The sequence below is a fragment of the Chanodichthys erythropterus genome, chromosome 15, assembly GCF_024489055.1.
Source record: "Chanodichthys erythropterus isolate Z2021 chromosome 15, ASM2448905v1, whole genome shotgun sequence".
Classification (NCBI taxonomy): Eukaryota; Metazoa; Chordata; class Actinopteri; order Cypriniformes; family Xenocyprididae; genus Chanodichthys; species Chanodichthys erythropterus.
In genome coordinates, this window is record NC_090235.1 from 15830991 (window position 1) to 15856581 (window position 25591).

At 35.9% G+C, this 25591-nt stretch overlaps 1 protein-coding gene across 1 annotated transcript in view; it reads left to right on the forward strand.

Annotated features, from left to right (window-relative positions):
- LOC137002202 (ephrin type-A receptor 7) overlaps positions 1–25591 on the forward strand; it is a 119934-nt gene that overhangs the window by 72740 nt on the left and 21603 nt on the right. The window contains exons 5-9 of the mRNA XM_067361713.1: positions 175–522; positions 19905–20032; positions 20270–20387; positions 20448–20555; positions 21393–21501. Coding sequence (XP_067217814.1) covers positions 175–522; positions 19905–20032; positions 20270–20387; positions 20448–20555; positions 21393–21501 — 811 coding nt within the window. The remainder of the gene's footprint in view (positions 1–174; positions 523–19904; positions 20033–20269; positions 20388–20447; positions 20556–21392; positions 21502–25591) is intronic.

A 25591-nucleotide genomic window follows, 5' to 3' on the forward strand; every position in this document is an offset into this window, starting at 1 on the left:
GTTGTAGCTAATTGGGTTAAATTATTAAAAAGAATTACAGTTCATTGAGAGGTAATTATCGTCATGTTAATTAGAGTATGTTCAGATTGCTTTTTTTTTTTTTGGTGCAGTATTTTTATTTTAATCGAGCTCAACAAGCTTCATTTATTTCTTTTCTAATCTCTCTGCACACAGGCCCCCCCTCTCCTCCTCGTGATCTGGTCTACACCCTCAAACAGTCCACGCTCATTCTGGACTGGGCCGCACCAAACGACTCCGGCGGCCGCGGGGATCTGACCTATAGCGTAGGCTGTCGGCGGTGCGTTGGGCCCCCTCGGGCCCCGCAGGTGCAGTGTGAACCCTGTGGAGCCAGCGTAGGCTTCGTACCGCAGCAGAGCGGCCTGACGGAGCGCACGGTCACCGTGGTCAACCTACTGCCAAACTCCAACTACTCCTTCAGCGTGGAGGCGCGGAACGGCGTCTCGGAGTTACTCCCCAATAAAAGGTTCTACACGCAGGTCAACGTCTCCACCAGCCTTCCAGGTACATGCAGTACATTATTTACACTAGTGTTTATCCAGTATGGTTCCCTACACACTTAAAGAGGACCTGTAATGACCTTGAAATTGTTTTTGGGCTCTACTAGTTTGAATGTTGATTATTTTCCTCATATTCTCCATTGTTGCAGCTCCTCTCTTCCCAGTCTGTCAGTAACACTCTGTTTAGTTCCTGTCTCTATGAAGCCCCTCCTTCTGAAAAGCACAATGTGCTCTGATTGGTCGGCTGGAGCAGTGTGTTGTGATTGGTGTTTGGGAAATGTCCCACCCCTTACCAGAACTGCCAGGAGTTACTTTTTAAGAGTGTATATATTCCCACAGTTCATGACACATTAAGTTTTAAGCAAATAAATGCATAATTGAATCAAGGTTCACTTATGCATTGGGTTCATTCTGTGTCATCTTCCACATTTGAAAACATTAATTCTGATTATTCAGTGTTGTGTGGACAGTGAATACTGTTATGCATGTTGTTTCCTCGCTGTCATGGACAAAACGTGTTTCTGATGTTGATAGAGGCAGTATTTGAGGACAGCATTAATACGGCAGCAGATGTTTTCACTCATCTGTCTTTGATTTGAGTGGAATAAACCCTGTTTGGAGCAAAATGAGTCTGTGACAAAGCAGCTTATTCATCATTCCAGCTTCTCAGTTTCATTGCGTCTCGTGTCATTGATGTCTTTGTGTGGGATTAAACAAAGTTCCTGATCGGCAGTGGTCAGTGTTATTGTTTATTATTATTATTATTATTATTATTATAAACCTCTTTTTTGAGACCTGGAAAAATTATACAGTCACAGCAAACATATTTTATTTTATTTTATTTTATTTTATTTTATTTTATTTTATTTTATTTTATTTTATTTTATTTTATTTTATTTTATTTTATTTTATTTTATTTTATTTTATTTTTTATTTTATTTTATTTTATTTTATTTATAAGGGAATAATTGTGCTTATAACATTAATTACTGATGTTAAACAATCACACCTGCATAATGAGACTAATTGTTCATTACTAGTTTCAAAAGCTTAGAATGCACCTCGTTTTGTATGTGTAAGTGTGTGAGTGAGTGAGTATGAGTGAGTGAGTATGAGTGAGTGAGTATGAGTGAGTGAGTATGAGTGAGTGAGTATGAGTGAGTGAGTATGAGTGAGTGAGTATGAGTGAGTGAGTGTGAGTGAGTGAGTGTGAGTGAGTGAGTGTGAGTGAGTGAGTGTGAGTGAGTGAGTATGAGTGAGTGAGAGTGAGTGAATATTAGTGAATATTAGTGAGTATGAGTGAGTGAATATTAGTGTGTGAGTGAGTGAGTATGAGTGAGTATGAGTGAGTGAATATTAGTGTGTGAGTGAATATTAGTGAGTGAGTATGAGTGAGTGAGAGTGAGTGAATGAATATTAGTGAGTGAGTGAATATTAATGAGTATGAGTGAGTATGAGTGAGTATGAGTGAGTATGAGTGAGTATGAGTGAGTATGAGTGAGTATGAGTGAGTGAATATTAGTGTGTGAGTGAGTATGAGTGAGTATGAGTGAGTATGAGTGAGTATGAGTGAGTATGACTGAGTATGACTGAGTATGACTGAGTATGACTGAGTATGACTGAGTATGACTGAGTATGACTGAGTATGAGTGAGTATGAGTGAGTATGAGTGAGTATGAGTGAGTGAATATTAGTGTGAGTGAGTGAATATTAGTGTGAGTGAGTATGAGTGAGTATGAGTGAGTATGAGTGAGTATGAGTGAGTATGAGTGAGTATGAGTGAGTATGAGTGAGTGAGTGAGTATGAGTGAGTGAGTGAGTATGAGTGAGTGAGTGTGAGTGAGTGAGTGAGTGAGTGTGAGTGAGAGTGAGTGAATATTAGTGAATATTAGTGAGTATGAGTGAGTATGAGTGAGTGAATATTAGTGTGTGAGTGAGTGAGTATGAGCGAGTATGAGCGAGTATGAGCGAGTATGAGCGAGTGAATATTAGTGTGTGAGTGAATATTAGTGTGTGAGTGAATATTAGTGAGTGAGTATGAGTGAGTGAGAGTGAGTGAATGAATATTAGTGAGTGAGTATGAGTGAGTGAGTATGAGTGAGTGAATATTAGTGTGTGAGTGAGTATGAGTGAGTATGAGTGAGTATGAGTGAGTATGAGTGAGTATGAGTGAGTATGAGTGAGTATGAGTGAGTATGAGTGAGTATGAGTGAGTGAATATTAGTGTGAGTGAGTGAATATTAGTGAGTGAGTATGAGTGAGTATGAGTGAGTATGAGTGAGTATGAGTGAGTGAGTGAGTATGAGTGAGTGAGTGAGTATGAGTGAGTGAGTGAGTATGAGTGAGTGAATATTAGTGTGTGAGTGAGTGAGTATGAGTGAGTGAATATTAGTGTGTGAGTGAGTGAATATTAGTGAGTGAGTATGAGTGAGTATGAATGAGTGAGTATGAATGAGTGAGTATGAATGAGTGAGTATGAGTGAGTGAGTGAGTGAGTATGAGTGAGTATGAGTGAGTGAATATTAGTGTGTGAGTGAGTGAGTATGAGTGAGTGAATATTAGTGTGTGAGTGAGTGAATATTAGTGAGTGAGTATGAGTGAGTATGAATGAGTGAGTGAGTATGAATGAGTGAGTAAGTATGAGTGAGTGAGTGAGTGAGTATGAATGAGTGAGTGAGTATGAGTGAGTGAGTAAGTATGAGTGAGTGAGTGAGTGAGTATGAATGAGTGAGTAAGTATGAGTGAGTGAGTGAGTGAGTATGAATGAGTGAGTGAGTATGAGTGAGTGAGTAAGTATGAGTGAGTGAGTGAGTATGAATGAGTGAGTTAGTATGAATGAGTGAGTGAGTATGAGTGAGTGAGTGAGTATGAGTGAGAGTATGAATGAGTGAGTGAATGAGTGAGTATGAATGAGTGAGTGAATATGAGTGAGTATGAGTGAGTGAGTGAGTATGAGTGAGAGTATGAATGAGTGAGTGAGTATGAATGAGTGAGTATGAGTGAGTGAGTATGAATGAGTGAGTGAGTATGAGTGAGTGAGTAAGTATGAATGAGTGAGTTAGTATGAATGAGTGAGTGAGTATGAGTGAGTGAGTGAGTATGAGTGAGAGTATGAATGAGTGAGTGAGTGAGTATGAATGAGTGAGTTAGTATGAATGAGTGAGTGAGTATGAGTGAGTGAGTGAGTATGAGTGAGTGAGTATGAATGAGTGAGTGAATGAGTGAGTATGAGTGAGTATGAGTGAGAGTATGAATGAGTGAGTGAGTATGAGTGAGTGAGTATGAATGAGTGAGTGAGTATGAGTGAGTGAGTAAGTATGAGTGAGTGAGTGAGTATGAATGAGTGAGTTAGTATGAATGAGTGAGTGAGTATGAGTGAGTGAGTGAGTATGAGTGAGAGTATGAATGAGTGAGTGAATGAGTGAGTATGAATGAGTGAGTATGAGTGAGTGAGTGAATATGAGTGAATGAGTGAGTATGAATGAGTGAGTATGAGTGAGTGAGTGAGTATGAGTGAGAGTATGAATGAGTGAGTGAATGAGTGAGTATGAATGAGTGAGTATGAGTGAGTGACTGAGTATGAGTGAGAGTATGAATGAGTGAGTGAATGAGTGAGTATGAATGAGTGAGTATGAGTGAGTGAGTGAGTATGAGTGAGAGTATGAATGAGTGAGTGAATGAGTGAGTATGAATGAGTGAGTATGAGTGAGTGAGTGAGTATGAGTGAATGAGTGAGTATGAATGAGTGAGTGAGTATGAGTGAGTGAATATTAGTGAGTGAGTGAATGAGAGTGACTCACTCATTCATACTCACTCATTCATACTCACTCATGTATGTGTGTGTTCGTGTGTGTGTGTGGATCAGGGTTTTGCCATTGTTGGGACTACAGTAAATGCCCCTGTAAGGAGGGTAAAAACTATAATTACCCCCATGAGGTAAATAGTGTAATAACATGGTAAATAATGTCTTAATGCAGAAAGGTTTGTGTGAGGGTTTGTTTAGGAGCTGGAAAATATCATTGACTCAATGCACTAACAGCACAAGTCAATGGAGAGCGGCCACCATGATAGAAACACAGACGTGCGTGTGTACATGTCGACCGATCAGCGCTCGCTCCATTTTTAGTGCTGAGCAATTACAAAATGAAGTTGTATAAGAGCAACATCTGGAGTCACGCAGGGCTCAGTGAACAGCTGGTGTGTGTTTGTGTGAGCGGTCAGTTCCAAAGAGTTTGCCCCCACATCACACACACACACACACACACACACACACACACACACACACACACACACACACACACACACACACACACACACACACACCACACACACACACACACACACACACACCACACACCACACACTATATTATGTAAATACCCAGTACACACTTCAGATATCACTAGACTATTAGACACTCACCTATGTCGTCAAATGCCTCTACAGGACAATGTGCACTGACGTTAACTCGCTTTACACAATACCCAGATTAGCACAGACCCGCTGAGCTCCTCACACACACACACACACACACACTGTACCGCTGCCTCAGATCCTTCAGTGATCTCACGGTGCCCGAACACAAAGGCTGAAATGAGCGGCGCTGGAGCTGCATGTTTATTAATGGAGCAGATCTCTTTCATCTAGACTTCTGCACTCTCAGATTTTGCTTTCCATTAAAAGCAAATTGCAGAGCGTTTATTTGGCACTCAACTCCTGCGCCTTTCATTATTTGATGCTCTTTCCAACACAATTGCTTTTTCTCAGCCAAAAATTACTCTTTCTTTGTCTCTCACACCTTTTCAGTAGTCTGTTTTCTCTCTTTCTTTCCTTTTCCCCTTCAGGCAGAATCCAAATTAGTTTTTTTCCACTCCTGCCAAAAGCAAATTAATTGAGAAAATTTGCCACTAAGAATTGAGAATATTTTGCACCTATATATATATATATAATATTATGTACACACACACACACACACACACAAACATATATATACTGTATATATATTCTGCTCATCAAAGCTGCATTTATTTGATCAAAAATACAGTAAAAACAGTGAAATATTATTCCAGTGTAAATCAGCTGTTTTCTATGTGAATATATAGTAAAGTGTAATTTATTCCTGTGATTTTCAGCATCATTACTCCAGTCTTCAGTGTCACATGATCCTTCAGAAATCATTCTAATATGATGAAACATTTATGATTATTATCAATGTTGAAAACAGTCAGATTTTTATGGAAACTGTGATACATTTTATTCTTGAGGATTCTTTGATGAATAGAAAGTTCAAAAGAACTTTTTATTCTAAACAGAAATAGACGCTATAAATGTCTTTACAGTCTGTAACTTTTGATATGAATTTATGAATCTGCAAGGGTTTGTCCATTCCCTTTGGCACTGGTACATAACTTAGATTTATCTACTCGGCAAAGCCAGTTTTTAAATTGCATTTGGCACTTGTTGGCTGTTAATTCTGGACCTGGATCTCAGTCATAAATCTCATTCCTCTGAAACACGACATCCTTGTGTTTTCATTGTGCTTGAGGTTGTGTGGGCAGCCATAACAGTCTTTAATGTTAATGTGTGTTGCATATCCTAACTTAATTCTGCTCTCCTCTCCTGTTCCGTTCTCAATAAGCACAGCATCAATCTCTCCGTGGCTCACGCGGCGCAGGCTCGAGCTTCACTGGAGCTCTCAGAGGAAGTGATGTAGAGTCAGAGGCAGCTGTGTGTTTGAGCGCTGTGATTAGAGTCGGTGTGATTGCGAGCCAACACAAAAGCGAGCTTATTGGAGAATGGCCTTGTGCTGAACTCTCAGAATTATAAGCGAGCCGATAAGTTTTTGCTGCCCACCGCTGTGTTGAACTTTTGAGTTTGATTTGAGGAAAAACCCTAGTTACTGTTACAGTTTGGAGTACGTATAACGTAATTGGCTTATTTAAAACAGCTTCCCTTCTCAGTATGCGAGCGATAATCTGAATTCAGGAGGATAAATCTGCACACACACCCATAAACACACACACAAAGGTTCACAAGTGTGTAAGAACTGTAATAAGCTGTGGAGATCCGAGGCTGAAAGGAACCACCTTCCCTGCGGCTTCTCGAGAAAAGAAGCCAAGCAACCCCTCCTTTCATGCCGAACCTCCCATCAGGGCCTGCGGTGGGCCGATAAAGTCCAGCTCAAAGCCTCCACCTCAAATACAGGGAAATCCGTTTGGTCAGGGTGCACTTCTCATCGACCTGTGGTCTTAAACCCTACACCGGCTAAGAGCCAATGCTGCTGTGAATCGTGCCACCTTATTCTGAGAGGAAAGTTAAAGAGCCCATATTATGCCTTTTTACAAGTCTTGATGTTGTTTAGGCTCTATTAGAACTGGTTTTCCTGCTTAAATGTTGATTATTCTCCTCATATTCTCCATTGTTGCAGCTCCTCTCTTCCCAGTCTGTCAGTAACGCTCTGTTTAGTTCCTGTCTCTATGAAGCCCCTCCTTCTGAAAAGCACAGTGTGCTCTGATTGGTCAGGTTTAGTAAGAGTTTGCCCTCAAAGTCACTAATGCAGTATTCATAAAGGTCAGTGCTTCTTTTATGGCATGTTGTCTCAGAACACAGTGAGGGCATTATATATGTGTTCATAAATAGAAATATGTGTTAATAAATATAAATAAACTCACTTTTGAATTTATAATAATAATAATAATAATAATTATTATTATTATTATAAACGGAAGTTTTAAACACTTTTTAAATGTATTATAATAATAATAGTAGTATATTATGAAAACAAAAAGTACGATCATAAACATAAATATATTATAAACACTTTTTTAAATGTATAATTTATTATTATTATTATCATTATTATTATTATTATAAATGAAAGATTTAAACACTTTTCAATTTATTATAATAATTTATAATATTAGTCTTTTTTATTATAATTATAAAAAGTAAAAGTATGCTCATAAAAATATATTTAAAAAATAAATGTATAATTATTATTATTATCATTATTATTATTAATGGAAGATTTAAACACTTTTAAATAATTATTGTAATAATTTATAATATTAGTCTTTTTATTATAATTATAAAAATGAAAAGTATGCTCAAAAATATATAAAAAAATGTATAATAAATTATTATTATTATTATAAATGCAAGATTTAAACACTTTTAAATTTATTATATTAATTTATAATATTAGTATTTCTATTATAATTATAAAAATGAAAAGTATGCTCATAAAAATATATTTAAAAAAAATAAATGTATAATAAATTATTTATTATTATTATATTATTATTATAAATGCAAGATTTAAACACTTTTAAATGTATTATAATAATGATTTATAATAGTGTTTTTTATTATATATTTTTTTAAAAATTAGAAGTATTAAAAATAAATATATTATAAACACTTTTTTAAATCTATAAAAATATTGATGATGATGTTGATGATGATGTTGATGATGATGATGATGATGATGATGATGATGATGACGATTATTATAAATACAAGTTTTAAACTTTAAAAATTTTTATATATATATATATATATATATATATATATATATATATATATATATATATATAAATAATTGTTTATTTTATAATAAGTATATTATTATTATTATTATTATTATTATAAAAAGTATGATCTTAAATATAAATATATTATAAACACTTTTTAAAATTGTATAATTTATTATTATTATAAATACAAGTTTTAATCACTTTTAAATTTATAATAGTAACTTGTAATTTTTAATAAGTCTATTAGTTACTATTATTATTATTATTATTATTATTATTAAATGTATAGTTCATATGCAGTCCTGCCCACTGACAGCTGCACACACACATCTACTGCGGTATAAAAGCTACAGCAAACACAGTAACGTACAGTCGTATCTGTCAGACCTTCAACATCGACTGTGTCACGAGTGTTTGCGCAAATTCAGTTTAACTAGACTTCTGTTCAGGCTTCTTCTGTTTTTTCAAAGTTAAATCAATGTGAATTTATAAATGGAAAGGACCTCTATGATTTGTAAAGGCTTTTTGTCACCATGAATGAGTCACTTATTTTTGTGGCGTTTTCTGTGGTCGATAAACAACTCCATGAATGTGTGAGTGCTTCATTCAGATCTTTATATTCTGCTCTGACACGTAGTCATTTTTTTAAAGTGCCTCATACTGTATTTTATACTGTGGATCTGATAATAAGAGTGCGTCAATATGAATTTTCAGCCAGCCGTGAATGAGACCTGAACAAAGAGTGGGCAGATTTGGGTCCTGTGAGTTTGGACAGACCTGTTTTTGGTGGTTCGCAGCTGTGTGTGTGTGTGTGTGTGTGTGTGTGTGTGTGTGTGTGTGTGTGTGTGTGTGTGTGTGTGTGTGTGTGTGTGTGTGAGAGAGTGTGTGTGAGTGTGTGTGCGTGTGTGTGCGTGTGTGAGTGTGTGTGTGTGTGTGTGTGTGCGTGTGTGAGTGTGTGTGTGTGTGCGTGTGTGCGTGTGTGAGTGTGTGTGTGTGTGTGTGTGTGTGTGTGTGTGTGTGTGTGTGTGTGTGTGTGTGTGTGTGTGTGTGTGTGTGTGAGGGGCAAGGGCCGAGGGGAGGGGTCAGCAGAGAGGGATTGACATTTCAATATCTTCAGAGGATTTAGTTTGGCTGCTTTAGATGGCGACGCCTGTGGAGATCTCTGGGGTCGGCACCTCTGTGAGGGAGGCTGAGGGGAGAGGGATAAGAGGATGACATGGAGGGAAGGACAGCAGGAGACAGGAGAGAGAGAGAGACTTCCTGCCTGGTCACACTTTATATTAGGTGTCATCTGACATCAAAAAATGATAATTGTTAGGTTCAGTGTAGTTACTGTATGGATGTTGTATCGGTATAGGTTTGAGGGTGGGTTAAGGTGTAAGGAAAGGGTCACCAGTGTAATTATAGATGCCATTACACAAATTAAAACAGCTGTAATTACATGCAGGTATTTTTAACTCTCTGGAGTCCGTTAATGCGCCGGCGCGTACAGACTTAAAATACTCTGTCATTTCTTGTCATAGAGACACAAGTAATATATCAATTGAAACTATAGAATATCTTCTTTTATTTGTGTACACTCAGAGTAAAAACAAAATGTTGTGTTTTTTGTAAAATAAAGAAAACTAACATGATGCGTGATCTCTCGTCTCCCTCTGAACGAAGTCCAATCTGATAGTTCTCAGAAAATGAACTGTAACTTAGTGAATACTAATGACAAAAAAAATGACACTTATGTCTAAAGAAACATTGAAATTTCAGGTTTTAAATCGAAAACAAATATTGTGTGTTTATGTAATCTGTATGAAAAGAGACACATGTCAGAAGTCCGTGATTCAGCTCATTATCCGCTAATGCGGCCACGCCCACGGAGCCAGCGCTATTCAGACGCAAATTCAGTCAATACATGCATTCATCGTCTCAATCGTGTATTTATTGTCTTGAAAAGTGTTTATCTGGATGTTAAAGCAATGGTTAGTGATCTCTAGAAGACATGCCGTTAGTTCCTGTTTCCTTTTCTTCTTTATATGAATTTGTGGCCTAAAGGTGTACAGAGAGTGCCCTCCGGCTGCAAGTATGAATTGAAAACACCATTCCTGAAATGTCCTCTTCTTCTTTAGAATAATTTGTGGACTAAAGGTGTACAGAGCGCCCTCTGGCTGCAAGTATGAATTGAAAACACAGTATCCAGCACTCATAGTGATGATAATAAATATTTAATAAATATTACTCCTCTGTATAGAAAATTGACATAAGCATATAAGAATCCATCAATATTTCTCCAAATGTGCATGCTTTTAAGCTAAAAGCCTACATGAAATGCCACAGAGGTAACATAATTGTTCAGACACTTTCCATCACAGAAATACATGATATTTTAAAGAATATAATAGAATACCATTATTTTAAATTGAGCTGAGACATGATTACAGAGGGTTTTTTCACAGCCTACCTGACTGAAAGGCCTCATTAATATGCAAGTCATTTCAGGTCATTTATATATTATGCGATTCTTTTGTCTTCTCAGGTGTAAACGACCAATTATTCATGATGATTCACGCCTCCAGGCATACTGTTTCTTGACAAAAAGTGTCTTACAAAAACTAAATCAATATATTGTTTTATATGAAGGAGTAGGCAGCATAATTTTTACATAATTCTGAAGCAAAAACTCTAGTCTACAACCTCCAATACCCAGAAGTCTTGTCATTTTTCCAACTAAATACAACAGTTTTAGTTCCAAGAAAGTAAGTTGTAATGTTGTGAAAATAATTTTACGAGATTAAATTAGTAACATTATAATTTAAAATAGTTATGTTAAAAAAAAAAATATATTTTAAGGTGGCATTAATACGCTGTCATATTTTCAGGGAATATATTTTGAATTGCGTTTTATTAGAATTTAGAAAGTTTTTCTTATTTTAAACATAAACCTCACTGAATGTTGTTAGATTTATGCTTAAAACAAGAAAAAAAAAACCCGGAGTGTCTATTTACACCAAGTGCAAATAGCGTCCCTTGTTGGCAAACGCTATTTACACTAGCTCCGCCCACCAATGTCTTAAAAAGGACATGTGGAAGTGAAAATCTGTGTGTCGAGTGAAACACAATCGACGCGGGTTCAAATACGTCTTTTGCTGAGCTTGCATTTATTTTCAATAAAAATGAAAATAATGTTCTAAAAGTGGAAATAAACTGTGAACGAGTGTTTAATAATATTAAAAGTGTTTATTGGGTAGGGGTTTTTATTCTCCCAATAAAGCAGCATCCATTTAATAATTTTAATAAATATAATTATTTACACTATGATATTATTGTATCCTGTTAATGTGCAAAATACTGAGGTGGAAATAGTATCTGCCAAAGTATCTAATTACTATTTACTCTTATTGCAAAGAACTGATACTTTTCCATGGTGTAAATAGAATTTATCGCTGTTTTCACCTGGAGTAAATAACATCTACACTTAATGCAAATAGCCGCTGCTGGAAAAAAGTGCTTAACACTTTGAAAACATGAATATTTTTAATAAGCATATCTGCTTCTTAAGTAAATTGATCATTTCTTTTCTTTTTTTTGCCAAACATAAACACGTTCCTGCTGTAGTGTAGCAAACTTCCGAAGGTTATTTTTACCCGTTTACCTGATCGATACATTCCAACAGTTTAACTGTTTCTCTCTTCCTCCTCCTCTTCTTCCATCCGTCTGTCTGAAGTGACACGCTCTCAAAGCTCCAGACCTCCAGCTCCATTCACAGCTCTTCCGTGCCTTCACTCTGGAGTGTGCATTACCGCCGGCTCTGTCTCTCCCTAACAAGGGAGCCGCTCTCCCGTCTGCTGTAATGGGGGAAAATGAGGAGCACAAGGCTGTGAAAGAGATTGAGTCATCACCCTCCATTCACAGACACACTCAACCAATTTGGCCCTCTTTGTCACAGAGTGCAGAGGATTTTAATTGGTTGCAATGCAACATCTTCTCCTCGCTTTTAACGGTTGAGGTCTTTGTGGTAATCATGGGTGTTTTTGTGAGCTTGTTATGTGGCATGCGAGGAGCTGGATGTTGAATTAAGATCACACACATCCTCAGATCATCAGAGCGCTGCAGAGAGAGTGACGAGTGAAACCAGCCTCAGACAGAGAGACAGAAACACCCTCGACTGTTCAGATCTCCATCACTCTGAGGGTTACAGCTGGTAATATATCTGCAGTCGCAGTGAATTTGATGATGATATAAAATTAAGCAACATTGTGATTTAATGCACTCTTTATTTAGCCATTAAGATTAAAGAGCGTGTCATTAGATTAGTTTTGCAATCCGTCTTGGTCCTGCGACTCGTGAATGTCAGACAGCTGTCGGATTTATATAAAAAGCTTCAGATTCAGATCAATTCAAAAAAGTTTAGGATCTGTAAGATTATTAATATTTTTTTTAATAAATTAATACTTTTATTCTGCAAGAGTGCATTAAATTGATCAAAAAAAGTGACAGTATTTATTAAGTTCTTTTGATCTTTCTATTCATCAAAGAATCCTGAAGAATAAAATGTATGACGGTTTCCACAGAAACTGTTTTCAACACTGATAATAATCATAAATGTTTCTTGAGCAGCAAATCATCATATCAGAATGATTTCTGAAAATCACATGAATAAATTACATTTAAAAAAATATTGCAATGGAAAAGAGTTCTAATATTTCACAAGACTTTGATCAAATAAACACAGAAGAGACTTTTCAGAAATATTTACTGACCCAAACTTCTGAACGCTAGTGTATTAAATGCTTTATTTAAGAAATGCAGTATATGTAAATATTACTATTTATTAAAAATGTATTATCATATTGATGCAAACTGGATTATTAAATTAGATTTTTTAAACCAAATACTTAATTATTATCTTTTTATTATTTTAAATTATTAACATTATAACCAGTAAAATTGTCATTAAATATTATAAATCCAGGCTGCTGTGGCTGTTTCTTCTGAATAAAACAAGTTTCATGGAAAACACAATAATATTAATATTTATGTATCTCAGATACGATCAAAAAGCTAAAAAAAAACAAAAAAAATGCATACTGTGTATATATATATATATATATATATTATATATATATATATATATTTATCTGTGTCACCCAGCCCTACTGTGTGTGTTTGCTTAGTGCATTTATCGGTGTAATAAATATCTCAAAATTGCATTTTTGATGGGTTATGCATGCAGAGTGTGTGTGTGTGTGTGTGTGTCTGTAGGGGGTTGATGAGTCTCTCTGTCTCCACTCCCACTGCTCAGGCAATCCTGTGATGAGACCGATGCCCTAATGCTTTGATTGACAGCTGTCTGTCATCTCTAGGGGAGACGTCAGTCAGACAGTTCACATTTGCAGTATATCAGACCGCCCTGTCTGTGGTTCTTTTCCTTGCAGTCAGTGCTGAATAAGTGTGTGTGTGTGTGTCTAATTTTTCTTGCTTCTCAGTTGAGTGTAAGTCTGCAGCACTTGGCGTGAACTCTTACAGGAGTGTGTGTCTGTCAGCTTGTTTTACTCTCTCTGTGTATCTTACAGGATTGTGTCTGGAAAATGAAGCTCCCAGACTCCTTTCTCACTGAGTTTTTCATCTTTTTCATATTTTCCCCCAATTTCCTCTCTATTTTTAAGTTGGGTGAATAATAAGCTTCTAACATTGATTGATTCTGCTTAGATATTTAGGAGTTTTCTGTGTAAGTTTGTGTTGAATGTTTGAACAAATAAATAAATGAACACTCTTCCCATTATTCTATCATGCCTGATGATGCAGGTGCAACTATAGATTCAGTGGCTCTGATTCTCGACCAATGGCGTGAGTTGGGGGCGGGGCTATCTGTTTCACCAGCCAATGATAGATGAGTCGTTGTTGTTGCAGTTCGTGTTGGAGGTGATGCAGAAATGTCACATGACATCTTTAGGGATGGTAATAAATCTGCGCTGAAGGAATTGGATTTCTATAGTTTAATGTGAAATGGCAAATCTGTTTTTTTTATTTGCCTTTTTGCCCTCTGTGTCTTCTGTTCCTGCACTCGTTCCTTTGCTCTATTTCTAAGCCTTTTCCTCCCATTTATCTCCTTTTCCTCACCATTCAGTTTTTCACCATGCTTTCTCGTTCTCTTCCTCTCCTCCGCTTCCTGCTTTTTTCCTTTCATTCCCGTCTCTCTGTCCCAGGTGTATGCAGGGTGTTGTAATATCATTCTTTAGATGGAAATGTATATGTCTTGCAGGCATCAGTCGCTGCTCCTCCCAGCAGGACCACAGAAATCCCTTCTTCCACATCCTCCCTCTATTCTATCCTTCCCGCTCTCCCTGCGATAATATAAATGATAATAGCAACTCTATCAACCTGCCCAGCTGGTGAAGCATACTGGGTAATGTGTTCCACCATTTGTTTGTTTATTTCAGAATAGGGTTTATTTATTTATTTCTTGGTAGCGGATTGTAAATGTGTGTATGTGTGGAATATTCTGCTGCTTTTGTCCACATTTTGGGGTGGAAAATGTGCTGGATCAGTCTGAACATTCATTGATTAATGCAGAGATACTGGACCTATATAGCACTTTACATAGGAGACATGACTGTATATATTCTTTTTTCATATATATATATATATATATACAAACCCGATTCCAAAAAAGTTGCGACACTGTACAAATTGTGAATAAAAACAGAATGCAATGATGTGGAAGTTTCAAATTTCAATATTTTATTCAGATACAACACAGATGACATATCAAATGTTTAAACTGAGAAAATGTATCATTTTAAGGGAAAAATAAGTTGATTTTAAATTTCATGGCATCAACACATTTGAAAAAAGTTGGGACAAGGCCGTGTTTCCCACTGTGTGGCATCCCCTCTTCTTTTTATAACAGTCTGCAAACGTCTGTGGACTGAGGAGACAAGTTGCTCAAGTTTAGGAATAGGAATGTTGTCCCATTCTTGTCTAATACAGGCTTCTAGTTGCTCAACTGTCTTAGGTCTTCTTTGTCGCATCTTCCTCTTTATGATGCACCAAATGTTTTCTATGGGTGAAAGATCTGGACTGCAGGCTGGCCATTTCAGTACCCGGACTCTTCTTCTACGCAGCCATGATGTTGTAATTGATGCAGTATGTGGTCTGGCATTGTCATGTTGGAAAATGCAAGGTCTTCCCTGAAAGAGACGGCGTCTGGATGGGAGCATATGTTGTTCTAGAACTTGGATATACCTTTCAGCATTGATGGTGCCTTTCCAGATGTGTAAGCTGCCCATGCCACACGCACTCATGCAACCCCATACCATCAGAGATGCAGGCTTCTGAACTGAGCGCTGATAACAACTTGGGTTGTCCTTGTCCTCTTTAGTCCGGATGACATGGCGTCCCAGTTTTCCAAAAAGAACTTCAAATTTTGATTCGTCTGACCACAGAACAGTTTTCCACTTTGCCACAGTCCATTTTAAATGAGCCTTGGCCCAGAGAAAACGCCTGCGCTTCTGGATCATGTTTAGATACGGCTTCTTTTTTGACCTATAGAGTTTTAGCCGGCAGCGGCGAATGACACGGTGGATTGTGTTCACCGACAATGTTTTCTGGAAGTATTCCTGAGCCCATGTTGTGATTTCCATTACAGTAGCATTCCTGTATGTGATGCAGTGCCGTCTAAGGGCCCGAAGATCACGGGCATCCAGTATGGTTTTCCGGCCTTGACCCTTACGCACAGAGATTGTTCCAGATTCTCTGAATCTTTGGATGATATTATGCACTGTAGATGATGAGAACTTCAAACTCTTTGCAGTTTTTCTCTGAGAAACTCCTTTCTGATATTGCTCCACTATTTTTGGCTGCAGCATTGGGGGAATTGGTGATCCTCTGCCCATCTTGTCTTCTGAGAGACACTGCCACTCTGAGAGGCTCTTTTTATACCCAATCATGTTGCCAATTGACCTAATAAGTTGCAAATTGGTCCTCCAGCTGTTCCTTATATGTACATTTAACTTTTCCGGCCTCTTATTGCTACCTGTCCCAACTTTTTTGGAATGTGTAGCTCTCATGAAATCCAAAACCAGCCAATATTTGGCATGACATTTCAAAATGTCTCACTTTCAACATTTGATATGTTATCTGTATTCTATTGTGAATAAAATATAAGTTTATGAAATTTGTAATTATTGCATTCCTTATTTATTCACAATTTGTACAGTGTCCCAACATTTGTGGAATTGTGTATATATAAAAATTTTTTATTTATTTATTTATTTTTAATTCATAGTATTTAGTTCAATGCAGCGTTGATGAAGACGGTCACTCCTCATCCTCACTGAGGCCTGTGATGGATGTGTGTAAACCCTGTAATACACACACACACACACACACACACTTTCACCCTAACTGGAAGGCTAACTCAAACCCGGAGGCATCTAATACAGCAGTGTGAGTGTATGTTTGCGTGTTCTCATGCGTGACGTGTCTGTTTGGTGGCGTTCCTCACTGCCATTGCTGAGGGCAAGATCACATTTCAGCCTGCCAGAGTGTTGTGAGCCAGCAGATCTGTCTCTTTCCCTCCATGCATCCCTCTCTCTCGCTATCACTGCTGTTCGTCAGGAGACATGGCTAACTGTCTGTAATGAAAGAACTGTTATTTGCACTCTTTTTCACACGCAGCAGTCTTTAAGTGGATGTAAGTATTTAACGGATGTAGTCTCCGCAGTGCGAGCCAAAGACCGCAGAGCAAGAGAAGGGATTCTCCAGACAATAATGAGACGAGTGAGGATGAGAGAGACGTGCACACTTCTTCACAGGGAGACGTCCTGAGGGAGTGACGTTTGCCTGCCTGCGCGCTCTGATAGCACACGTCTCCGTGCCAGACAGAGTTTCCAAAACGCTCCTGCTGGAAGAATCCGCTGGAACAAGCCGTGCTGCCTCCGTCTGTGGAGCAACACTGATATCCAGCGCTTCCTTGCTCTCCCGATCACACTTAAACAGAATTTAAACAGTTAAATTTAATATTTATTTCAGCTTTAAGTTAAAGAAAACTATTTCTTATAGTCTGCATTTTAGATCTGCTTAATGATCCCAACACTGTGATGAACACATGAAGACATCTGTAGTGAAATGTGTATGCAGGTGTTTGTGTGTGTGGTGAATACATATGTATGAGTGTTTCTGTGCGTGTTTGAGAGGTTAACGTGTAGCGTAACACCCTAACCTGCCCTCTAGAGGTCAGTCCAATAACGCCGTCCCATTCAGAACATTGGATCCTTCAGTTTGGCGCCTGCGGTGATGGAGTTACACTCAAAGCAGTTCATCTCCGTTCTCATTTCCTCCCACTCGGATGAGGTCAGACTGCCAGCGATCGGCTGTGTGTGAATGTGAGTGTGTGTGTGTGAGTATGTGTGTGTACCTTTGTAAGGACCGAGTTTTAGACCAGTGGAGTGAGGGCCAAGAGAGTAAAGTGAGGACATTTTGGCCGGTCCACACTTTCTGAGAGCCCTGTTTGAGGGTCAACACTTGGTTTTAGGGATAAGGTTATAATTGGGTTATGGGTAAGATTCGGGTTTTGCACAAAGATAGATGTAGAAAAGTGTGTGTGTGTGTGTGTGTGTGTGTTTGCAAACTGCATTTTTTCAGAGTTGGAGTGGGAGGCAGTAGCAGTTTGAAGCTCTCTATACATTATTCATTTCAGCGTGTAAGAAACAACAGCCTGGAGTAGAGAGAGAGAGAGAGAAGCTTCATGTAACTGTTATGCTGCGCCTCTCGTCTCTCTTGAGATTATAAATCCAGTCATTAGTGAAATTGTTGTTTGTTTCCCACATACCATGTGGTGGGGTCCAGAAGTGTGAGACCTGCGATCTGGAAAAGTTTTAGGATATTTCTAAATCAGTGTTTTACATTTAAATAAGCCAATTTGAACTTCTTTGTTACTGAAAGCATCTTGTGAGAACATATGACCTACAGTTGTACAAATGCTGGAGAACATGATCATCAGCTTTCACACAAGCCTGTGGAGTTCATGCTCTTCAAGTGTTACTGTCATTCATTTTTTGTCATTAATTTTCATTAATAAATAAAATTAATTTTATTTTATTATTATTTTATTTTAAAAAGTGGGATTTATATTCTTGAAATAGTAAATAATTAAATAGAAATAATTAATTAATTAATATATTTATTTTTAATTTAATTTTATTTAATTTTATTATTATTTTATTTTAAAAGTGGGATTTATATTCATGAAATAGTAAATAATTAAATAGAAAATAATTAATTAAATTAATTAATTATTATAAAAAAAATATTTTTATTTTATTTTATTTTATTTTATTTTATTTTTTATTTTATTTTATTTTATTTTATTTTATTTTATTTTATTTTATTTTATTATTTTATTTTATTTTATTTTATTTTATTTTATTTTATTTTATTTATTATTTTATTTTTCGGCTAAATACTTAATGTGACCTTTGTAACCTTTTAATGTTCCTAGTCTAGTCATCATAGAGTGGAAAAGTCATGGATATTCACTGGTCAGAAACTTTTGGAACTCTGTTTAAAAGAGGAAAGTACAAAATTCTGAATTTTTTTCACTCAAATATAATTACTTGATAATAGAATTTTTTAATGAGAATTTGTCTTAAAAATTATTATAATTATCAAATTTTATAATCAAATCAAATCAAATAATCAAATAATTGTAATATAATTCATATTTTTTATTATTATTTTTTGTATTTGAAAAAAAAATTAATTGAGCTAATGTGCATACACATAGTACAGAATAAAAAACTCAGGTTTGGTTTTTGTCATTTCCTTCCATTCTCCATCATTTCCTGTATTCTAACGCTAACCTTACCTGTCAATGAAAGTGGCTTAAAGACAAAAATAGAATCAAACCGAGATCACACAGTTGTCCATGATCCGTGATGAGACCAGAGGATTTATACTGAGAGATCTTAGTCCAGAGTCTCGTGGGATGGGAATGGAGAAGCAGGCTGTAAAAATGACATTATCACAGGTGCAACTCCTGATCAGCGCCCCTTTTACACTTTCATTTTGAATCGCGGTACAGACGTGACGGGCAGTGTGTGGCTTTGAGCTACTGTATGTGAAGAAAGCATTATGGAGAAAAAATAAGGTTTGTTTTTGTTCTTGGTTGATGTATGAGAGATTGAGCGTCTTATTTGTGCGCTGCTGGTTTGTCATGTGATGGAGCTGTCAGTCCTCGACAGGGGATTTTGATTGGCAGCTCTCAGCTGTTCTGTCGTCGTTAATCATGTCTTAATCAGAGCGGCAGTGGAGAGGAAGCAGACGCACTCACACTCACACAATCTATGAAAATAACGTCTCTGTATTGCTTCCATAAAGAGGATCTTTCCATTGCACTGAAGGCTCTTTATAGCGGAAAAAAGGGTTTTTAGATTATTAAAATGCTCTTCACACTCTTCACTTCTATTGCATCACTGTGAAAACACAAATAAATAAAGCTTCCAAAAGGGGTTCTGTGAGAACGTTTAGTTTAGTGAGTGTGTGAATGAATGAATATTGCATGTGGAATGAGACAAATACTTCATTTGAAATATATTTTCTAAAGAAAACAAAGCTATATGTTCTCTGTTTTTCACTTCTCAAGTAAGTTTGTCTTGTCTTAAGGACGTTGCGTTGTTATCTTGAGCTATGTCTACCAGCTCTGAACACACAATCCACAGATTTGACATTATTCTGACAGCAGGAGAAAGTCTTAATCAAACCTTTATCAGCATGATCAGACAGTTGTCATCTGCCAATCTCAGGCAGAAGAACTTCAGCTCTCAGTTTCTTGTAATTGTTTACGCTTGTGTCTCTTCAGCGCCGTCTCAGGTGAACGAGCTGCGAGCGGAGAAGGTTGAGCAGCGCAGCGTGACTCTGGTTTGGAGGGAACCCGTCATCTTTCCCAACAGCAGCCGCACTGAATACGAGATCAAATACTATGAAAAGGTACTTTCTTCTTCAGTAAAGCGTCAAAGCTCTGCTCTGAACCCGACAGGCCTGTAGCTCATCAGATGCAGTATCAGATCTTTCACAATAATACATGTCTTACATGCCTGTGTGTTCACATTCAAAGTCTTACGCCGATTATGCTCCATAAGCAGATCACCTGTAATACAAATGTTTAGTTTTTGTTTGTCATGGTATTAATCTAGAAATGTTCACGGACATGTTTTGCTCCTTCAGGACCAGAAAGATCAGAGCTATTCCACGGTGAAGACGGCCGCCACCAGAATCAGCGTCAACAACCTGAAACCAGGAACCACCTACGTCTTCCTCATCCGCACCTGCTCCAGCCCAGCGCTTTCTTCTCTTTCGTCCTCTCCTCTTTCCTCTTCCTCCTCTTCCTCTTTGTCTCCGTCTTCCCCGTCTGCTTCCTCTTCGTCCTCCAGCCCTGTGGCTGCCGCGTCTCCTCCTCCGCTCGATTACGGGGCGTTCAGTGCTCCGCTGGAGCTGCAGACGCTGGGAGAACGTGAGTCTGTGTTTTTAACGTAATAAGAGAAATATGAACAGCCTCCTTTTTTTGGCTTTACAGTGAAACAATGGCTTTAAAGTGCAAATACTTGCTGTCGTCTTTAATTTAAGAGGATGCATTCATATTGAATGAACACTTTGGACACGTGACCCCGTCCCGCTCCTTCACTGCGGCGCACAAAGACGTATTTGAACAGCTTTAGATTATGCAGAACAAAGCTGCCATGTTTGATGCCTGCTTGCAAACCATTTGGACTGAATGAGTCTCACTCCAGATCCTCTCTGCTGTGCTCCAACAGCTTGGGCTTCTTTGCAAATGCAAAATGCCTCACTAGGTTGAAAATGGTTGATTAAATCGGATAATGGGGAATTTTTTGGTCCTTTTTTGGTCTCAACTGTATGTTGTGAAGTAACTGTCATTATATATCACCAAACAAAGAGTGCAAATAACTTTTGTTAAATGTTGTATCTTGTTTTGTTTTTTTTATAAATTTCCCATTGAGATGCTTTTCCTCCTCTATTTACTGATGCACAACTAGGGATCATGTTTGCGTTCGATGCCAAAGTGTTTTTCTAGTAACTGAAGATAGTGTCTCTGTGTCCAGATGGATGGAGTGGGAACATTGTGAGGAAAGTCATAACTTTTTAACTCACGAAAATGTATTCCTATTAGGATCCTATCAAAATAAACAAGGAAAGACTTCAAAGATCAATCTTCTTGTCAAGCTCCAGCACTTTTAGAGTACTGATAATGACCTGTGCCATCATGAATACTAACCCAATCTTCTGTGTGTGTGTGTGTGTGTGTGTGTGTACGTGTGTGTGTGTTGTGCAGTGGCTCTGGCCTCCAGTGAACAGAGTCCAGTGGTGATCATCGTGGTGGTTTCTCTGGCCGCTCTCATCATGTTACTCACTCTTGGAGTTGGATTGCTCATCTGGAGAAGGTAAAACTGGCCTTTGCAAAGACTGAAGGCTGTTCACGCCAAGAACCATAACCATAACTATAACTATAACCATAACTATAACCATAACTATAACTATAACTATAACTATAACTATAACTATAACTATAACTATAACTATAACCATAACTATAACTATAACTATAACTATAACTATAACTATAACTATAACCATAACCATAACTATAACCATAACTATAACCATAACTATATAAATATAACCATAACTATAACCATAACTATAACTATAACTATAACTATAACTATAACTATAACTATAACTATAACTATAACCATAACTATAACTATAACCATAACTATAACTATAACTATAACCATAACTATAACCATAACTATATAAATATAACCATAACTATAACCATAACTATATAAATATAACCATAACTATAGCTGCGTCCACACTAGCAGACGTTATCATTCTGTTTATTGTAAGCACTACTGTTTTGTCGTCTGTCTCTTTAAATGCTCAAGCTCTTTAAAGCAGGATGGATTCTGATTGGCTGTCAATGTTTTATTGTTCATCAGCTGGAAAAAAATATTGTTATCGTTGTGGTGTGAACTCACTATTCTTACTGAGTTAAGGCTTGTTCACATCGAGAACTATAACTATAAAGTTAACTATAACAAAAACTGTAATAATAACTATGTGACTAATGACTATAACGATAGCTATAACAAAAACTGTAACAATAAATATAACAATTACTTTACAACGAAAACTATAATGATAAATATAACGATAACTATAACTGCAACGAAAACTATAAAGATAAATATAACGATAACTAACTACAGCAAAAACTATAACAATAAATATATAACGATAACTGTAACTACAACAAAAACTATAACGATAAATATAATGATAAATATAACAATAACAATAACTAACTACAACAAAAACTATAACGATAAATATAACGATAAATATATAATGATAACAATAACTGTAACTACAACAAAAACTATAACAATAAATATATAACGATAACTGTAACTACAACAAAAACTATAACGATAAATATAATGATAAATATAACAATAACAATAACTAACTACAACAAAAAATATAACGATAAATATAACGATAAATATATAATGATAACAATAACTGTAACTACAACAAAAACTATAACAATAAATATATAACGATAACTGTAACTACAACAAAAACTATAACGATAAATATAATGATAAATATAACAATAACAATAACTAACTACAACAAAAACTATAACGATAAATATAACGATAAATATATAATGATAACAATAACTGTAACTACAACAAAAACTATAACAATAAATATATAATGATAACTGTAACTACAACAAAAATTATAACGAATATAATGATAAATATATAATGATAACATTAACTGTAACTATAACAAAGACTATAACGATACATATATAACGATAACTGAAACTACAACAAAAACTATAACGATAAATATATAACGATAACTGAAACTACAACAAAGACTATAACGATAAATATACAATGATAACCGCAACAACAAAAAACTATAACAATAAATTTATAACGATAAATATATAACAATAACTGTAACTACAACAAAAACTATAACGATGAATATAATGATAAAAATATAATGATAACATTAACTGTAACTACAACAAAGACTATAACGACACATATATAACGATAACTGTAACTAAAACAAAAACTATAACGATAAATATATAATGATAACTGTAACTACAACAAAGACTATATCGATAAATATATAACGATATCAATAACTGTAACTACAACAAAAAAAACGATAAATATATAACGATAACTGAAACTATAACAAAGACTATAACAATAAATATAGCAATAAATATATAACGATAACTGTAACTACAACAAAGACTATAACGATAAATATATAACGATACATATATAACAATAACTGTAACTACAACAAAGACTGTATATACATATATAACGATAACTGAAACTACAACAAAAACTATAACGATACATATATAACGATAACTGAAACTACAACAAAAACTATAACGATAAATATATAACGATAACTGTAACTACAACAAAAACTATAATGATACATATATAACGATAACTGTAACTACAACAAAAACTATAACGATAAATATATAATGATAACTGTAACTACAACAAAGACTGTAATGATACATATATAACGATAACTGTAACTACAACAAAAACTATAACGATAAATATATAACGATAACTGTAACTACAACAAAGACTGTAATGATACATATGTAACGATAACTGAAACTACAACAAAAACTATAACGATAAATATATAACGATAACTGTAACTACAACAAAAATATAACAATAAATATATAACAATAACTGTAACTACAACAAAGACTATAACAATAAATATATAACGATAACTGTAACTACAACAAAAACTATAACGATAAATATATAACGATATCAATAACTAACTACAACAAAAAACTATAATGATAAATATATAATGTTAACTGTAACTACAACAAAACTATATCGATAAATATAACGACAAATATATAACGATAACTAACTACAACAAAAACTATAACGATAAATATAGCAATAAATATATAACAATTACTGTAACTACTGTAACTATAGTTATCTATAATGATAACTGTAACAATGACTGCAACTAAAACTATAACAATAACTATAATGAAAACTATGACAATAACGATAACTATAACTATATCAGCGTCCACACCAGCGGATAATATCGTTCTGTTTATTATAAGTTTTGTCGTCTGTCTCTTTAAATGCTCGAGCTCTTTAAAGCAGGATGGATTCTGATTGGCTGTCATCAGCTGGAAAAAATCACTCTGAAAGTGATTCCAGCGATATCGTTTTAGAACTAAATCGTTATCGTTATCATTATAGTTATTGTCCTGAGTGTGAACGGGCCTTTCCCTCCACCCAAACAATATAACATTTTCACAACATTATAGAGATTAACAACAGTCAAAAGTAAGTGAGTTTGTGCTTAAAACAAGAACAAATATCTGTCAGTGGAGTCAGAGAAATAATCTTCATTCAAAGGGAAAACATGATTTTTTGCATATGTACATTTTTTCATATGTATGTGTTGATTGTGATCAGGTTGTCAGTCATTATCTGGTGAAATCATCCTTTGTACGTTTAGTTTTTGGATGAACTGTCCCTTTAACTGAAGTAGGAAACATTCACACATTCGGTTTCTCCCTAACGGCGTCCTGACAGTCACAAAGCCTTTTTTTCCTTCCTTGGTCTGCGAAATCATCTATCAGAATGAATCAAAACAGATATGGAGAGTCCATCTCTCACACACTCATCCGTCATCCCACAGGATCCTCGTCCCTCTCTCGGAGAAGCTGTCGTTAGCTCGTTTGACGGGCAGCGCAATCGCTCAATCCAATTTCTCCGTGATTGTGAGACATGTCCGTGCGTCACGTGTGTTGTACAGGCTGCGTCTGGTGGAGACATATGAAGAAAGACGCGCCTTCTGCTCCTCTGGTGTTATTTCTACAGATCTCATGACATACAGTATGCCACAAACCCGTCCCACACGCACATGAATGAATGAATGAATGAATGAATGAATGAATGAATGAATGAATGAATGAATGAATGAATGAATGAATGAATGAATGCAGTACGTGAAGAACGTCTCTCTCACTCGCGTATGTCATCACAAGGTCAAGTTCTTCCTCCGCGGGAGAGACGTGTGAACTGTCCTGGTTCAGTTACCCTTCATGGCATCTTAAAATATAAGTTTATGTCAAGCGACGTGTGACAGGATTTTGGTTCTCTTGTTTTAGAAGATTGACATAATTAATGAGTTCATTCTTGTAATGCTGTTACTTTTATTTTTTGATTTTGACTAAAATTTTACTGCTTTATTGTAATATTATAATCAACTTTTTTCCTCACACAATTACTGTTTTATTCTCTTAATGACTTCATTATCGCAAAAGATTTAATCTCATGATGACTTTGTTATTTTGACTTTTTCAACATATATAAATATAAAATAAAATATATATAATAT